General features: G+C 39.6%; 1 protein-coding gene and 1 long non-coding RNA gene across 2 annotated transcripts in view; one reads left to right on the top strand and one right to left on the bottom strand.

Moving 5' to 3' along the window:
- The window catches only part of LOC117078490, a 100,040-nt gene that overhangs the window by 24,084 nt on the left and 57,860 nt on the right, over positions 1–18,096 (bottom strand). The window lies entirely within an intron of this gene.
- On the top strand, positions 4,887–5,187 carry LOC117078489 (40S ribosomal protein S29-like). The gene has a single exon (XM_033202048.1). The coding sequence runs from the start codon at positions 4,923–4,925 to the stop codon at positions 5,091–5,093; it is 171 nt and encodes a 56-aa protein (XP_033057939.1). The 5' UTR covers positions 4,887–4,922; the 3' UTR covers positions 5,094–5,187.

The raw sequence follows: 18,096 nt of genomic DNA, 5'->3' as shown, positions 1-18,096 counted from the left end.
AGTGAAGACACTAGGGCTGATGGTAAGATTATAAAGTAGCTGCCCCATCTCAAGTCATTCTCTCAATTGTGCAATAATTTCATGATGGGCTGGGCACACCTATAAGCTCAGCACATTGGGAGGCCAAGGCAGGAGGATCACTTGAGGCCAGGAGTTCCAGACCAGCCTGGATAACATAGTGAGACCCCATCTCTACAGTTAAAGAAAAATTAGCTGGTTGTGGTGTTATACCTCACACTCCAGAGGCACCTCAGCCTCCAGAGTAGCTTGCAGTTCCAGCTTGAGTCCAGGAGCTCAAGGTTACAGTAAGTCCCGATTGCACCATTGCACTCCAGTCTGGGTGACAGAGACCCTGTCTCAAAAATAATAGTAATAATTTCATTATGTCCTTGGCTGTGTTGAAATTATTCGGTTAAGAAACCTCTACTCTAAGTATTATAATCGAGAAGTCAGTAAACTATGGTGCATGAGCCAAACTCAGCCTGCTGTGCTTTTGTAAATAAAGTTTTATTTGAATACAGTCATGCCCATTCAGCTATGTAGTGTTATGCATGCTTTTGCACCACAACAGCAGAGTTGAGAAGCTGTGACAGACTGTGTAATCCACAAAGACTAAAATATTTAATGTTTGGACCTTTACAAAAAAAAAAAAAAAACATGTGCCAACGCCTGCTCTAACCCCTAAAAGTTCGCTTGATACCTAAAATCAAAGACAATATATTTAACCTACCTATGAATATTTTCATTTTAAAACATAACCATGTTAGCACTATCTGTAGATTGCCTCCTTCAACAGAGTGAGAGTCCTCTTTGTGCACCTTGTACATGCTTATTCCTTTCCAGTAGAATAGAAGTCAGCAGTGTGGCACCCCGCATTAGAAAATTTGCCAAATTTTGATTTGGAGTGACTGGAAACTTTGCATTAAAAAAAAAAAAAAAAAAGGCATGTGGAAGCTAATCTGCAGTTAGCTGCCTTTATTTCATTATCTTAGTTAAACAAACCCAAGTATAGCCAAAGTCAGCTTGGAGGAGGTCTGCCAATCTCTTAGGAGATTTGCTCTGAAGTAATATGCCTGAAACATATTAGCTGTCCAACATTCTTTCTAAAGATTTGAAAACTTTGAGAATCATAGCAATGATATCTCTTGGAATACTGAGCAACAAGCCACAGCACTGTTGCGTTTCAGAAACCTTCCTCCCAAATCAAAATTGACAATCAGTCTGATTCAGCCCATAACTCATCCTCCCAAATAATGTGGTTTGAAAGATAAGGAATCTGAATGAAGTAAAATAATGGCTGAAATAACTTGAAAAACAGATAGAAGACTGGAATCAGGGCAAAATCTCCATTCTAAGTATGCAAAGCCTTCAGGATGGATCCAAGCTACCACAAGTAATTCAAAAGCTATAACTTACTTGTGTCCAAGGGTCTTTGATATAAGAAGCTGGAGTGGAGAAAGTCAAAAAGAAGATTAGTCTGGCTTCCTTTGTTCTTCGTGGGCATGTTCCAAGGTAAAGTTCAAACTAATGTTAGTCTTGGTTATTTAGTTTCATTATGCATACAACAAAAATAAAGCACTCTCCGTATTTTTCCCAATAAATTGCAGGTTTTAAAATATATTTTCAAATAAAACTGATGGAGGTGGGGGGAGCTTCCTTTTGAAAATTGAATCTAAATAAAGGCCAGTAAAGTTTATAGTCTGGGTACTGAGGAAGGTGATTTTTTGTTTGTTTGTTTGTTTTTGTTTTTGAGACTGAGTTTCACTCTTGTTGCCCAGGCTGGAGTGCAATGGCGCGATCTCAGCTCACCACAACCTCCGCCTCCCAGGTTCAAGTGACTCTCCTGCCTCAGCCTCCCTCGTAGCTGGTATTACAGGAACGCACCACCACGCCTGGCTAATTTTTGTATTTTTAGTAGAGACGGGGTTTCCTCATGTTCATCAGACTGGTCTTGAACTCCCGAACTCAGGTGATCCGCCTGCCTCAGCCTCCCAAAATGCTGGGATTACAGGCGTGCCCAGCGGAAGGTGAAATTTTAAATTGCAAATTAATATATCTTTAGCAACAAAACAACATATAATGACATAGTTTCCTACATTTCACAGATAGTTTTTACTGGATTCTAAATCTGGTTCTGCCATTTGGATGCTAAAGAACTTTACTTCTCAGTTTTTGCCTGGGAGAGAAAAAAAATAAAAAACAGAATGAAAGCTATTCCTAGAAAAATGTGGTGACTTGAGGACTGTAATTCTAAGTGTGTTACAGGTATATACTTATCCTTTTGCAGGAAAAGGAAAGGAGACTTTTACTGGAGATCCTGGAGTTATTTGCAAATATGCTTTGAAACAGGAGTGTCAGAGCAAGGCACTAAAGCAAGTCTCATGACAACAGGAATCCCACTATTGGGCCAGTAATTATTTGGAGAACCCAAGTAGTGCAATACTTACTACCAGGTTAACAGAAATGTAGTGACATATGTATTCCACCCACCGGCTTAGGGACAGGGAGAAATGGCTGAATAGTTCCAGAATGTGCATGTGTCTGTAAAGTTGAGTAGATTACTTTCAACCAGACACTGATAAGGGGCCTTGGACCATGTCCACCAGAAAAGGGGAAATGAAAACTGAAACACTAAAGGCAGAGAACTGGAGTACTACTGAGTTCCTCCAGGGTCTGCAATTATGGTAAATTTTTTTTGCCCAAAGTAAAAAGAAAGAGGTCTTTTTAGGGGGATCTGTCAAATAGTCATCAGGAATTGGCCAGTTTTAACCTATACACAGCCCAGGGCAAGCAGAGGACTTTTATATTGTAAACCAGACCACGTTACTCTCTTGTCTAATTACTTTTTGAATTAAATCTAAAATCCTAGTCGTGAGCCAGTATGATCCTACATGTATTTATTCAATCCACCTCCACCTCTCTGACCTCATGTTCCACTGTTTTGTATACCCTGTTCTAGCCACACTCTTCTCCTTGCCATTTCTAGAATATGCTAAACTCATTTATACCTCAGAACCTTCAGATAGGCTGCTACCTTGTCCTGGAAAGCTCTTCCCCGGGAACTGTATATGGTTTACTCTCTCACCACATCAATGTATCTACTCAAACATCACCACATAAGAGTGGCTGTAGCTGACTGCCTTGTATAAAATAACCCCTCCCATTCACTCTCTATCTCTTTATCTTGCTTTAAATTTCCAATGAATAATTATCAGCATGTGATGATACGGTATATATGTATTGATTAATTTATTATGTATCCCTCACAAGATTGCAAGCTCCATGAGGGCAGGGACTTGCTTTTGTTTACTTCTTATCCCTGAGGTTTAGAATAGGGTCTGACATGTAGTGAGTACTCAACTAATAATTGTTGAATAAATAAATGATTTGAAATAGATGCTGGAGTGAAATCAGCTTTTGTAGAAAGTTTGCTCCCAGACTGTGCTAGACATAAAATATCTCAAACAGTTAAACATATAAAAATCAATTTTTAAAATGATTTCTGGAAAAGTTACTTGCCTGAATGACCTTGGCCGTTCCACATTTTAACTCACATTTCAACTTCATCCTACATGATGCCATTTAAACATGGTCCCTCTTTAGTAGCAAGACATAGGGTTGGTATAATGCCTATTATTGGTCTAAGAATATCCAAACCCTCTTATTTTGGCAAAGCTGGAGAGAGATGAAATACCTTTTGTTCAGAACAACCTTAGAAATAAATACATACCCACTTTTTTGGGAAATGACTTTGGGGTGTTGAGACAGAAGATTACTTGAGCCCAGGAGCTCGAGACAAGCCTGGACAATATAGAAAGACACTGTAGCTGGGACCACAGGCACACACCACCATGCCTGGTTAAATGCTATCACAGCTACTCAGGAGGCTAAGATGGGAGGATTGCTTGAGCCTGGGAGGTCAAGGCTGCAATGAGCTGTGATCATGCTGCTGCATTCCAGCTTGGGTGACAGAGTGAGACCCTGTCAAAAAAAACAAACAAAACAAAAACCTAATCGCCACTTTGGAAAATTAGACCCACAGAGATTGTTGGTTTATTTAAATAGACTTGAGCATCAGCATTTTTTTTTTTTTTTTTTTTTTTTTGAGAGCGGAGTCTCGCTGTGTCGCCCAGGCTGGAGTGCAGTGGCGCCATCTCGGCTCACTGCAAGCTCCGCCTCCCGGGTTCCCGCCATTCTCCCGCCTCAGCCTCGAGTAGCTGGGACTACAGGCGCCCGCCACCTCGCCCGGCTAGTTTTTTGTATTTTAGTAGAGACGGGGTTCACCGTGTTAGCCAGGAGGGTCTCGATCTCCTGACCTCGTGATCCACCCGCCTCGGCCTCCCAAAGTGCTGGGATTACAGGCGTGAGCCACCGCGCCCGTCCAGAGCATCAGCATATTAACCTCACTATGTAATTGTACACCCTTGCACCTGAAGAGGCTTTTGCCACTCAATCAGTTAGGACACCTTCATATTGTTTATGGAGTAGGTGTAACAGACGGAACTCATTTTTGCACTTGATCTGGAGCACCTTGTAGAGAAAGTTAGCAGGTTCTGGAAGCTATCTGGGGCCACGGAGCAACGATTTTATCTGTACCAATGAAACTCAACAGCTGAGCCAAGTATTGACAGTGACACCATTATTAAGCTCTACTGTGTACCCAAGTGAACAAATGTTTCCTGCATTATGTTATGTTAATCCCCTGGCATCCCATATTCCACTCTGCTTAAACTGGGCTATACCCTTTTACTGATGATATCCTGTATTTCTCTACCTTAATACTTTTGCTGCCGCTGTTCCCTAATTTTTGCTGTAGTTTTTTCCCATGTATCTAACACATCTCTTTTAATTAACTATAAGCCTATTTATTCATTCATTTAAGTATAATCTTCCTTTTACCTCGTTGCACTTCTGAGAACAAGATGGGTCTCCAGCAGCTGTACTGGAGCCACCCGCGAAAATTCGGCCAGGGTTCTCGCTCTTGTCGCGTGTGTTCAAACCGGCACGGTCTGATCCGGAAATATGGCCTCAATATGTGCCGCCAGTGTTTCCGTCAGTACGCGAAGGATATCGGTTTCATTAAGTTGGACTAAATGATCTTCCTTCAAAGGATTATCCAAGGCATCTACTCAGTGAAAAAGCATGATAGTTCTTTGTACATAAAATAAACATTTGAAAAAAAAAAAAGTATAATCTTACAACAAAGGGGAAAAGAAAAAATTAAGTAAACTAATCTAAAGATTAATCAGGAAACCTCATTGTTAAAACATATAGTAGAAATACGGTATTAGGGATGTTTGATGCCAGATGAAGCTGCTGAGAATTATGGACTCATGTTCATGTTCCACAAGGGTCTATCTCAAATATTAGAAATCAAGGTGACTTAGTTTTACTGCAACATGGGCTAGCCAAAAACATAGTTCAACAAATAGCTTTGGCCAGGCACAGTGGCTCACGCCTCTAACGAACTTTGGGAGACCAAGGCAGGAGGGTCCCTTGAGGCCAGGAGTTTGAGACAAGTCCAAGCAAGATGGTAAGACCCTGTCATTAAAAAAAAAAGAAAATTTGTAATTAGCTGGACATGGGGACATGTACCTGTAGTCCCAGAGACTCAAGAGGCTGAGGTGGGAGGATGGCTTGAGCCCTGGAGGTCTAGGCTGCAGCGAGCCGTGGTTGCACAACTGCACTCCAGCCTGGGCAACAGAGTGAGACCCTGTCTCAGAAAAAAAAAAAGCAAAATAACAACAAAAACAGTTTTTTAAAAAACAAATAGTTTTAAAACTTATACACAAAGTCAAACAAGGCATGTTCCCTGCCTGAAGGGGTGAAAAAACATGAACCAACAAATATAATAATTGGAATACATGATAAAATATGCACATGGTTAGGAACACATCATCTTATTCCTCTTTACCTCCCCCTCACTGCCTAACAATGTCTTATACACAATAATTTATTTTTTCTAGTTTTCCCATTTTGCATTTTTAAAAAATTGAGATAGTGTTTCACTCTGTCACTGTCACCCAGGCTGGAGTACAGTGGCATGATCACAGTTCTTGCAGCCTCAACCTCCCAGGCTCAAGTGATTCCCACCTCAGCCTCCCAAGTACCTGAGACTACAGGTACACACCACTATGTCTGGCTAATTTTTTAATTTTTTTGTAGAGACAGAGTTTTCCTATATTGTCCAGGCTGGTCTTGAACTCCCATTATCACATTCACCTAAGAGCAAACAGAAACAGGAAAAGAACTCTCACAATGTTTCACCGCCACATCTACCAAACTACCAGCTTCTGTGCCTGTATGTGGAATTGTGCCTATATGCCCATGCTCCTATCTTATGCCAACCTTCCCTTTGTCCACTAGATTCTATCCCTACTCACCTACTCAAGAATATCATCCCAAAAATTCACCCTTCTCTCTCCTGCATCATCCATTTCCTACTTTCTACTAAATCATTGCCATCAGCATTTAAAAATATACTATTATTTCTCTCATCTGAAAAAATTCTTTATCCCACTTCTCCCCCAACACACACATTTTTAGTCTCTACTTTATAGCAAAACTCAGAAAAACTCGCCCATACACCCATTTTCTATTGAGCCCACTGCAATCAGGCTTTCACCACCATCATTCCAACCAAACTACTCTTTTCAAGCTCATCAATGGCCTCCACATTGCTAAACCCAATGTTCAATTCTCAGTTCAAACCTTACTTGTCTTATTAGTAGGAAGTATCATTTACCACTCACTCCTACTTGGCTTCCAGGTCTGTGGGGAAAAGAACGAGAGATCAGCTTGTTACCATGTCTATATAGAAGGAAGTAGACATAAAAGACTCCATTTAGTTCTGTATTTGAGATGCTGTTAATCTGTGACCTTACCTTCAACTTTGTCCTTGCAAGAGACATGTGCGAAGGTGATTTAAGGTTAAAAGGATTTTGGGCTGTGCAGAATGTGCTTTGTTAAACAAGTGCCTAAAGGCTGCTTGTGGTTAAAAGTCATCACCATTCTCTTAAATCTCAAGAAAGAGAAAAACATTTGTCTCCTGCCCCTCCCTGGGCAATGGAACATCTCCGGGTAATACCCATTGTGTGCTTGTTTACTGAGTGAGGAGAAACCGCCTTTAGGAATAAGGTGGGACTTGCTGGAGCAATACTGCTAAAAGGTTTATGGAGATGTCGCATATACATCTCAAGGCACAGCATTTTCCTTTAAACTTGTTCATATTACAAGGATTTTTTCATATGTCTTACTGCCGATTTCCTCCCTACAATAATCCTATTGTCCAGCCACTCCTTATCCTTTTAATGACTAAGATAATTCTCAATAAATACTAAGGGAACTCAGAGGCCGGTGCCGGCGTGGGTCCTCTGTAAGCTGAGCACCGGTCCCCTGGGCCCCGCTTTTCTTTCTCTACACTTTGTCTCTGTGTTTTATTCCTTTTCTCAAGTCTTTCGTTTCCACCTAACGAGAAACACCCACAAGTGTGGAGGGGCAGGCCACCCCTTCACAGGACCCCACCTTCTTCTGTCTCACTGGGCTCTCATTATCAGTCTCCTTTGCAGAATCCTCTTTTTAGCCCAATTTCTAGAGTGCCCCAGGGCTCAATCCTTGGTCTTTTTCTCTTCTTTATCTGTTGAACCCTGCAGGACTCTTTGATAAGCTCACCCATTCTGTAAATATTGTCTGTATGCTGATGACTTCCAAACATATATGATCAGCCTTCTCCCATGAATTCCAGGATCATATATCCAACACCTCTATTTGGATGTCTAATAGGCTTCACAGACCCAAAATCAATTCCCTGATAACTCTCAAGCCTATTCTTCTCACATTTTTATCTCACTAAAGAGCAACTCCATCCTTCAAGGTGTCCAGGCTAAAAATCAGAGAGTTGTCCTTATTATTCTCTATTCCTCATTAGCCACATCTAAAAATCCTGTCAATAATACTTTCAAAACATATTCAGAATGCAACCACTTTTCACCACCTCCTCTGCCAGGTTAATGATTGAAATTATTAGTGCTTTTTGCCTGGATTACTACAATACTCTCTTAGATGGTCTCCCTGCTTCCATTTTTGCTCACCAATATAGTTTGGATGTGAGTCCCTATCCAAATTAAAAGTGGAATTGTAATCTTCAATGCTGGGTGGGGCCTGGTGGGAGGTAATTGGATCATAGGGTTGAGTTTGTTATGAATATTTTAGCATCATTCCCCCTTAGTACTGTACAGTGAGTGAGTTCTCAATGAGATCTGGTTGTTCAAAAGTGTGTAGCACTCCCAACCTCTCTCTCTTCCTCCTGCACCAGCCACATAAAAAGTACCTGCTTCCCCTTTGCCTCCCACCATGATTGTAAGTTTCCTGAGACATCCTCAGAATCAGGAGCTGCTGTGCTTCTTGTACAGCCATGTGGAACTGTGAGCCAATTAAAACTCTTTTCTTTATAAATTACTGAGTCTGAAGTATTTATTTATAGCAGTGCAAAAACAGACTAATACACTCACCTACCTATATAGTCTGCTATATAAAAGGTTGATTTCGTGTCCTTTGTAGGGACACGGATGAAGCTGGAAACCATCATTCTCAGCAAACTATCGCAAAGACAAAAAATCAAACACTACATTTTCTCACTCATAGGTGGGAATTGAACAGTGAGAACACTTGGACCCAGGAAAGGGAACATCACACACTGGGGCCTGTCGTGGGGTAGGGGGAGAGGGGAGGGACAGCATTAGGAGATATACCTAATGTAAATGATGAGTTAATGGGTGCAGCACACCAACAGGGCACATGTTTACATATGTAACAAACCTGCACGTTGTGCACATGTACCCTAGAACTTAAAGTATAATAATAATAAAAAAAAGTGTGGTCCATGGATTAGCATAATCTGAGGGCTTACTAAGAAAGAAGACTATGGGACCCAACCACAAACCTACTGCTGTGGCCTAAATGTTTGTCTCCCTTCCAAAATTTATGTTGAAATTCAGTCTCCAATGCAAAGTTATTAAGAGGTTGGGCTTGCCAGGCACAGTGGCTCATGCCCGTAATCCCAGCAATTTGGGAGGCCGAGGTGGGAGGATATCTTAAGCCCAGGGTCTGAGATCAACCTGGGCAATATGGTGAGACCCCGTCTCCAAAAAAAATAAAATAAAATAAATTAGCTGGGCATAGTGGTGTGTGTCTGTAGTCCCAGCTACTTGGGAGGCTGAGGTAGGAGGATCGCTTGAGTTCAGGAGGTTGAGGCTGCAGTAAGCTGTGATTGCACCACTACATTCCAGCCTGCGCCACAGAGCAAGACCCTGTCTCAAAAAAAAAAAAAAAAGGTGGGGCCTTTAGGAGGTGATTAGGTCATGAGAGCTCTACCCCTATGAATGGGATTCATGCTTTACAAAAGGGCTGTAGGGAACTAACTAGATCCTTTTGCCCTTCTGTCTTTCCTGCCATGTGAAGACATAGCATTTGTCTCCTCTGAAGCCTATAGTGTTCAAGGTGCCATCTTTTCTTTTCTTTTCTTTCCCCTTTTTTTTTTGGAAGACAGAGTCTCTCTCTCTCTCTGACCCAGCATGGAGTGCAGTGGTGCAATCACGGCTCACTGCAGGATCGATCTCCCGGTTCAAGCAATCTTTCTGCCTCAGCCTCCTGAGTAGCTGGGACTACAGGAACACACCACCACACCCAGCTAATTTTTTTATTTTTTATTTTGTAGAGACAAGGTCTTACTTTGTTGCCCAGGCTGGTCTCAAAACTCCTGAGCTCGAGTGATCCTTCTGCCTTGGTCTCCCACAGTGCTGTGATTACAGGCATGAGCCACTGTGCCCAGCCTCAAGATGCTATCTTGTAAGTAGAGACTGGGGCTTCGCCAGTCACTGAACCTGCCGGCAACTTGATCTTGGCCTTCACAGAACTGTGAGAAACAAATATCTATTATTATAAATGACCTAATCTCAGATATTTTGTTACAACAGCACAAACGGATTAAGACGACTACTGAATTAGAAGCAACTTTTTAAAAATAATACAGTTTTGGCCGGGCGCGGTGGCTCAAGCCTGTAATCCCAGCACTTTGGGAGGCCGAGGCGGGCGGATCACGAGGTCAGGAGATCGAGACCATCTTGGCTAACACGGTGAAACCCCGTCTCTACTAAAAATACAAAAAAAATTAGCCGGGCGTGGTGGCGGGCGCCTGTAGTCCCAGTACTCGGAGGCTGAGGCGGGAGAATGGCATGAACCCGGGAGGCGGAGCTTGCAGTGAGCCGAGATCGCGCCACTGCACTCCAGCCTGGGCGACACAGCCAGACTCCGTCTCAAAAATAAAAAAAATAAAAAATAAAAAAATAAAAATAATACAGTTTAAAGAGATGATTGTACGCATTTAAAGTTACACTAAGCAACACTAGTCCTATTAGATGTCCCTTTGAAAAAATATCATATATCTAATAGAGGACTTTAAAATGTATTTTTAAAAAATCTCCCAAAATGCAACAATAACACAAGAAAATCCCAATAAAGTGTGGGCAAAGTATGTGAACAGTCATTACATCAGAGAAGACATACAGATGGCAAATAAGCCCATGAAAATGTACTCAGCATCTTTAATCATTACAGAAGCACATGACAATATAATCTATTAGAATCATTACAGAAACACATGACAATACACATCTATTAGAATCGCTAAAATGAAAACAGTGACATATTCGGTGTGGTGAGAATCTGAAGGAACTGGAACTGTCTTATACTGCTGGTGAGAATGGAAAATGGAACAACTGATTTGCACAACAGTTTGGCACTTTTCTAAAAGTTAAACACACTAAAAGGCTAAACATACACTTCCCATATGATTCAGCCATTCTAGTAATAGTTATTTATTCAAGAAAACTGAAAGCCTATGTCTATGTAAAGACTTGTACATTAATGTACAAAGCAATTTTATTTATAATAGCTAAAACATGGATATGTCCATCAATGAAAGAATGGATAAACATACTTGCTATATCCATACAATGGACTTCTATGTATTCAGCCATAAAAAGGGATGAACTACTGAAAATTGTAACAACATAGAAAAAAATCTAAAAATAATTATGCTAAGTGAAAGAAGCCAGGCCAAAAAAGATGACATACTGTATAATTTTATTTATGCAATATACTAGAAATTACAAACCAGTGGCAGAAATCAAATGGGTAGTTGCCTGGTAATGAAAGCAGGAGATGGTGATGAATGGAGGGCAGGATTAAGAAGGGATAGGAGTAAATTTGGGGGAATTATGGATATGACAATTACTTTGGTTGTGGACATGGTCTCATGGATGTCTATATATATCAAAATGTATGAACAGCACACTTTAAACATTTGAAATTAAAAAATAAATATATACATATACCACTTATATTTCAATAAAGTGGTTTTGAAAAAGCAGCCATGGTCAAAAAATGTGGAAAAAAACATACCATGTTCAACTTTGGAGCCTGTAAATGCTCATGCACAGATTAAAAGCTCAGAGAAAACTTACAGTAAAGAAATCTATTAGTTGGACATGGTGGCACGTGCTTGTAATCTGACCTATGAAGGAGGCTGAGGTGGGAGGATCTCTTGAACCCTAGAGTTTGAGGCTTCAATGAGGTGTGATCACTCCAGCCACTGCACTCCAGCCTAGGTGAGAGAGTGAGACCTCATCTTTAAAAAAAAAAAAGGAGAGGGAGGAAGGGAAAGAAAGAAATCTGCTATCTGCTTGACCCAAATTTTCACTAAGTTACATGACAATAAAATCCTTCCACCATGTAATAGCTATTAAATCCCATAGACAAATCTGTCATGAGATTAGAGAAAGAAAACTAATTAAAATTTAAAATGTATACCCAATAGACACTTGTGGGAATGCTGCTCTCAAAACATGACCCAGCACCGCACAGCAGTCCTCACCTGGAGATGTGTTAGAAATGCAAATTATCAGGCTCCATTTTAAACCTACTAATCAGAAAATTCGGGTGGAACCCACAAGTCTGTATATCAATAAGTGCTCCAAGTGATTCTGAAGCACCCTAAAGTTTGAGAAACACCATTTTAGAACAATATGTCTGACCTCTTGTGTTTCTAGTAAACTGACTATATAAACATGGTAATATTATACTTAGAACAAATATGTAGCCAAACAAGACAATAAATTGGGTGGAAAACATCTTTTTTAGACATGTAAAGACTGGCATATTATTTTAAAAGAAAAGCAGTCTCAACCTCCTCCTCCTCCTCAACTTCCTCCTCCTTCCTCCTCCTCCTCCTCAACCTCCTTCTCCTCCTCCTCTTCCTTCGTTTTCTGAGACAGAGTCTCACTCTGTCACCCAGGCTGGAGGGCAGTGGCCCAATCACACAGCTCACTATAGCCATAACCTCCTGGGCTCAAGTGATCCTCTCACCTAAGCCTTCTGAGTAGCTGGAACTACAGGTGCATGGCACCACACCTGGCTAATTATTTTATTTTATTTTTTTCATAGAGATAGGGGGTCTCACTATGTTGCCCAGGCTAGTCTCTAAGTCCTGGGCTCACGTGATCCTCCAATCTTAGCCTCCCACAGTGCTGAGATTACAGGCATGAGCCACCATGCTTAGCTATATTTGGAATAAATATGTAGCCTACTAAGACAATGAATTGAGTGTGTAAAACATATTTTTAGATATATAAATGCTGGTATATTTATTTCAAAAGAAGAGTAATCTCAACCTTACTCTTGAATCTCATGTATGTAAGTAGTTCAGTGCTCCAGGGAAAAAGGCACCACAAAAATGCAATGTTAACACCATCAAGGAAGTGCAAAGACAACCCATAGAGTGGGAGAAAATACTTGCAAACCATATATCTGATAAGAAATGCATCTTTGCATATATAAAGGACTCTTGCAACTCAACAATAAAGGGATTAGTGGACCAATAAAAAAGGAACAAAGAATCTTATATAAGTTTCTTTAAAGAAGATATGTAAATGGCCAAAAAGCATGTTATAAGATGCTCAACATCATTAGTGAAATACAAATCAAAACCACAGTGACACTAATATAGCTCAGCAAATATTTGTTGAAGGGAAATATAAAAATGAATTTGTGGAAAGAAATGAGTTATCAAGCCATGAAAAGACATGAAGGTCCATCAATGACAGATTGGATAAAGAAAAGATACATATACACCATGGAATACTATGCAGTCATATAAAATAATGAGGTCATGTCTTTTGCAGGAACAAGGATGGAGCTGGAGGCCATTATCATTAGCAAACTAACATAAGTACAAAACACTGAATCCCGCACGTTCTCACTTATAAGTTGCAGCTAAATAATGAGAACTCATAAACACAAAGAAAGAAACAGCAGACACTGGGGTCTACTTGATGGAGGAGGGTGGCAGGAGGGAGAGGAGCAGAAAAGATAACTATTGGGTACATGTGTATTTCCAGTCGTCTCATTTTTTACGTATTTGATATTATAAAGAGATCCTTTAAAAATAATGTGTTCTGTTATATTCACTACAGTATTTTTCATAGTAGCAAAGAAACAGAAGCACCATAAATGTTCAACAATAGAAGATTTGTAAAATAAATTGTGATATACCTTTATAATGTAATATTATATAGAAATAAAACTAGTATTATTCATAAAAATATCATTAAGTGAAAGCTTAAACTGATTAAATATAATATATACATATATACAACTGTATAGGCATAGAGAAAATCTTGTGGAATATACAGCAAGGAGTTAATTTTGGCTATATATGGTGGTGGTGGTGTGTGTGTTTTTTATTGTCTTCTTTTTGTTTATATCTGTTTCATAAAATTTTTATAGAATGAACATTGTTTTTGTAATTTTTCAAAAAGTTACTGTCTTACTAGTAATGTGTGATGTTCATTTTTTAAAGGATCAGAAACCATCGTTCTAATCTGTTTAAGCCTTATTCCAACCTGTTCTATCCTATGTTAGTTGACTGCCCTGTGCTTGGCATCTTGCCTATCTGCTCTCTAATTTCTCCTTAATACTTCTCAGTATAGCAGGCTACACTTTTATGTCAAGTCATTCTGCCACATAGCTCTTCTTTATTGAATTGATCCACCAAAAGAGGTGTAGGAGCAGGGACATGACTGATGCAGTGATGACTCCCCAACCTAGACGAGCCCTAATTTCTATTCTAACTCTGCAGTTAAGTTGATCAGAAGATTAGTCTTTTTTTTCTAAACACACTTTGAAAAAACTGTGTAATTGTGACTAGTAGCTGATGGAGGCATTGTGGAAACTTGCATATGCCAAGGGGCAAGAACAAAAATGAGAGCTAAATGCCCAACATCTTTGTTTCTGGTTAAGACTGACTTAAGGAATGCAATATATGTAGTAGCAGCCGTTGCTCTCTAACCCAGCAAACTTCTGTTCGTGTTATTTTTATGAGGGCCGATTATGAAATTTTATTACTGGATCTGCTCACCCTTAAACAGTTCTACTCAAATCTTTGGATATAGCATGCTGATCTGCAACCAGCATTTAGTTATTTTTCTCCTTTTTGTATTTAATGGATTCCAGGAGGTCTGATCTCTTGCCAGTGCTTTCTTTGTGATTTTATCCAATGACTGTCAGGCAGACACAGAATCAATTTTTCAGAATCGATTTATCTCTCTCTCAATCTCTTGCCCTATAGCTATCTATCTATCTCTCTCTCTCTCTCTCCTTTCCCTCCCTTCCCCTGTCTCTCCCTCTCTCTTTTGCCTCTCTCTCTTAAAAAGGTCTTATTAATAGCATGGGCTTAGAAATTCCACAGTGTGTAATATTTCTTCATTGATAGATATTTGTTTTTCTGAAATGAGATCTCTACTATTTGAACTCATCACTAGGATGAAACTCAGTGAAAGAAATCAGCCGTTTGCATCTATTTGACGTCTTTTTCATTTTTTTTTCGTCTGGATTGCCACAGAGTTCTTCTTCCTGTTATTTTCATCTGTCAGAATATTAGTCACAACATTTCTAGTTCCTTTCTAGCTTACGCTCTTTTCAGCCAGTATCCAGTTAAATCATTTGAAGCAAGCAAGATCATCTTTGATATCTGATCCTAATTGAACTCAAACTTTGTGTACAGATTATACTCTTCATTCAAAAGGCTCCAGATTCCCAGAAATCCACAAACTTTAGGGAGTTTTAGCTCAAGAACCATTTTTCAGTGTGTTTTACCCTTTGATCTTTCTTCTATGTCTGCTCAACAAACATAGACATAATATCTTAAGTCCCTGTGGACATTTTCCCCTGAAATTGTATTTCTTTCTCTCTTAGAAAAAATAGAATTCTTTTTGTTGAGTTCCAGTGTATTTGGCAATTGGTGGTGCTAATAAATCATATATAGGAAGCCTGGTTCTCCTAGGAAAAGAAGATAGTTTGTCAAATGCCTGTGGAAAAATACCCAGGGCATTATTCCATAAACTGTATTAGATTCAAGAGGAGAATCATTTTTCTCCATATACTACAATCTTGCCTATGTAGAAGAGTCACCTTGCCAGTGAATTATACCATTTAATTCAGGTAGAAGGAGATGCCATGACAGGAACATGACTGAAGAGAATCTTACTTATGTGACTGTCTCAGTCTTCACCTTACAAGATTACATCCGCCTTCCTGAAACAATGTTCCCATGATTTCTTTGATCTCACCATTTGCAGTTTCCTGGCTCTGTCCTTGCTTCCTCCATCATTGATCAAACTTTAAATGCTGGAGTTCCTCAGGGTATGGATTTTTTTTTTCTCCCTAGATGATTTCATTCATTTCCAAGGTTTCAGCTATGTGCCAGTGAAACCATCCTAGATTTTTATACTGAGCCCAAAACCTACCTACCATAGCTATTTCATAGGCACCAAAAATTCAACAGGGCAAACAGTGTATCCAAGATTTACATTACCTCCCCCAAATTTCTGTTTCTCCTTTAGTGCTTTGCATTTCAGTGAAAAGCACTGCTGTACACCCACTCAAGTCAGAAAATCAAGAGTCATCTTCAACATTACACTCTCTCTTCTGATTAATTACTCACTAAACCCTATTGATTCTACCACTGACGTATCTGCCCACAACCCTCCTTCTCTATTGCCAGGATTCTAGGGCAAGCCAACAGATATCACACTGCCTGTAGCTTGCACCTTGCCCAGCCTTCCATTCCAATTTGCACACTGTAAACATCGGGACCATTTAGCCATGTAAACCAGATTGTGTCACTCTTGAACATGAAAACCATTCAGTGATTTCCTGTTGCTCCTAGTGTGAAGTCCAAACTCCTGCCCTCGCTCACTCTTCTTGCACTATTCTGGCCTTCCTTTACATCCTCCAACACGCCCAGTTCCTTACCATCTTGGTTCCTCTGCACATGCTGCTCTACTTGGAATATCCTTCAAGACCCTGTCCCTCCACCATCGGCTTAAGATTCAAATAAATAAATAAATAAATACCACTAGAAGTGATACTACGTAAACTATGGATGGTAGCAATTAGGAATTATTTGGTTCATCAAACAGGAAACACATCAAGCAGAAAACACACACAAGTCCTATAGGAGGTTCTTCTTCCTGTTAGGCATGCCTACCTTAGAATCAATTAATATAATCAAAGTTTGTCTGTTGTTCTTGTTGGTGCAGCAATACTCTCTTCTATATGGGGAAATGTATAACTTAAAAGAGATGTTTTGCAATGTTTGCGTATTATACTAAAAATGAAAATTTTATTCTGTTATCATGTAAACATAAATCCAGATTTTTGACTTTATATTTCCATTTTTATCCAAATATTTTTAGCTATTGCACACATCTGTTTTATTAAGCTACCCACTTAGTTTCAGGAATTGTTAAAATATGATACTTATAAATATAGAACTAGATTCCTGTGTATCTAAGCCATCTGTTGAGGTTAAAGATGAAATAATTATTTTAATAATAACACCTGGATGATAAGATTTCTCACACAAAATTATATTTATTGGCAAGACAGGGCATCAGAAAAGGTTAACAGTAAGATTACGTTTGAATTGGATGGTTATTGCTCAGTAATTTTCTTTTTCCTATATTATTTACATTTTATACATGTATTTAAAAAGATAAATTGCCTTTGCTTTATGTTTGACTATATGTCTTTTCCCAGTAACACAAAAAGGATACTGCCAATAGGAAATGTTAAAACAATACTCCATCTCAGACTGATTTTATCCCTAGATTACTCAGAGTTTAAAATAAATAAGAGGCAATTGTCCTAGGCATGTAACCAGATACTGTCCAAGGCCTGTTCCTACTATAACAGGTGTGCTTTCAATGGCCCTTTATTGCTTTTTATCCTCCTCTTGTTCTGTTGTCCCCTAGAGTCAACAGCTGTGACTACTGTTTGGTCTCTATAGCACCCAGATTCCTTTCTCGTTTAGTCTTTCAGCAATCTCATTTTCCTAATATATTCGTGTTACTGCTGTTGACTGTGCTACAGTATATATTCCAGTAGCTGTTAGACTCTGAAATTCTATTTAATCTAGTTTTGTTACAAATAACTCCTAAATTTGGTAGATTATACTGAAGCCAACACTTTCTGGGCATGGCCAAACAACCTGGCTCTCCATGCCATTCTGTAAAACCCTGAAGCTTTAGTTGGGAATGAACCAGGACACCAAAGTAAAGTAGATATCTGAAGCCTACCCTAGGCCAAACATAGATTCTCCTCCCAAACATTCATCCCTCACTATGTTTTTTTAAAAAATATTTATTGAACAACTACTTCGCACAAGGCTTTATACATGGAACCAAGATTATTAAGATACAGTCCTTGTCCTTAAGACTTAGAAGTCTGCTGGGCACAGTGACTCATGCCTGTGATGCCAGCACTTTGGGAGGCCAAGGCAGGAGGATTGCTTGAGCCCATGAGTTCGAGACCAGCATGAGCAATATACTGGGATTCGATCTGTACAAAAAGTTAAAAAATTAGCCTGGCATGGTGGCACATACCTGTGCTCCCAGCTACTTGGGAAGTTGAGGTGAGAGGATCAGTTGAGCCTGGGAGGTCGAGGTTGCAGTGAGAACAATGATCATGCCATGGTACTCC

Source organism: Trachypithecus francoisi, unplaced genomic scaffold (assembly GCF_009764315.1).
Source record: "Trachypithecus francoisi isolate TF-2019V2 unplaced genomic scaffold, Tfra_2.0 Lachesis_group6, whole genome shotgun sequence".
NCBI lineage: Eukaryota > Metazoa > Chordata > Mammalia > Primates > Cercopithecidae > Trachypithecus > Trachypithecus francoisi.
The sequence above is the reverse complement of the archived record's forward strand: the minus strand, read 5'-3'. Positions and strand labels throughout refer to the sequence as shown.

What these genes read in the sequence shown, in the direction of transcription:
- LOC117078489 (XM_033202048.1), top strand. Translation starts at nt 4,923, where the DNA reads ATGGGTCTCCAGCAGCTGTACTGGAGCCACCCGCGAAAATTCGGCCAG.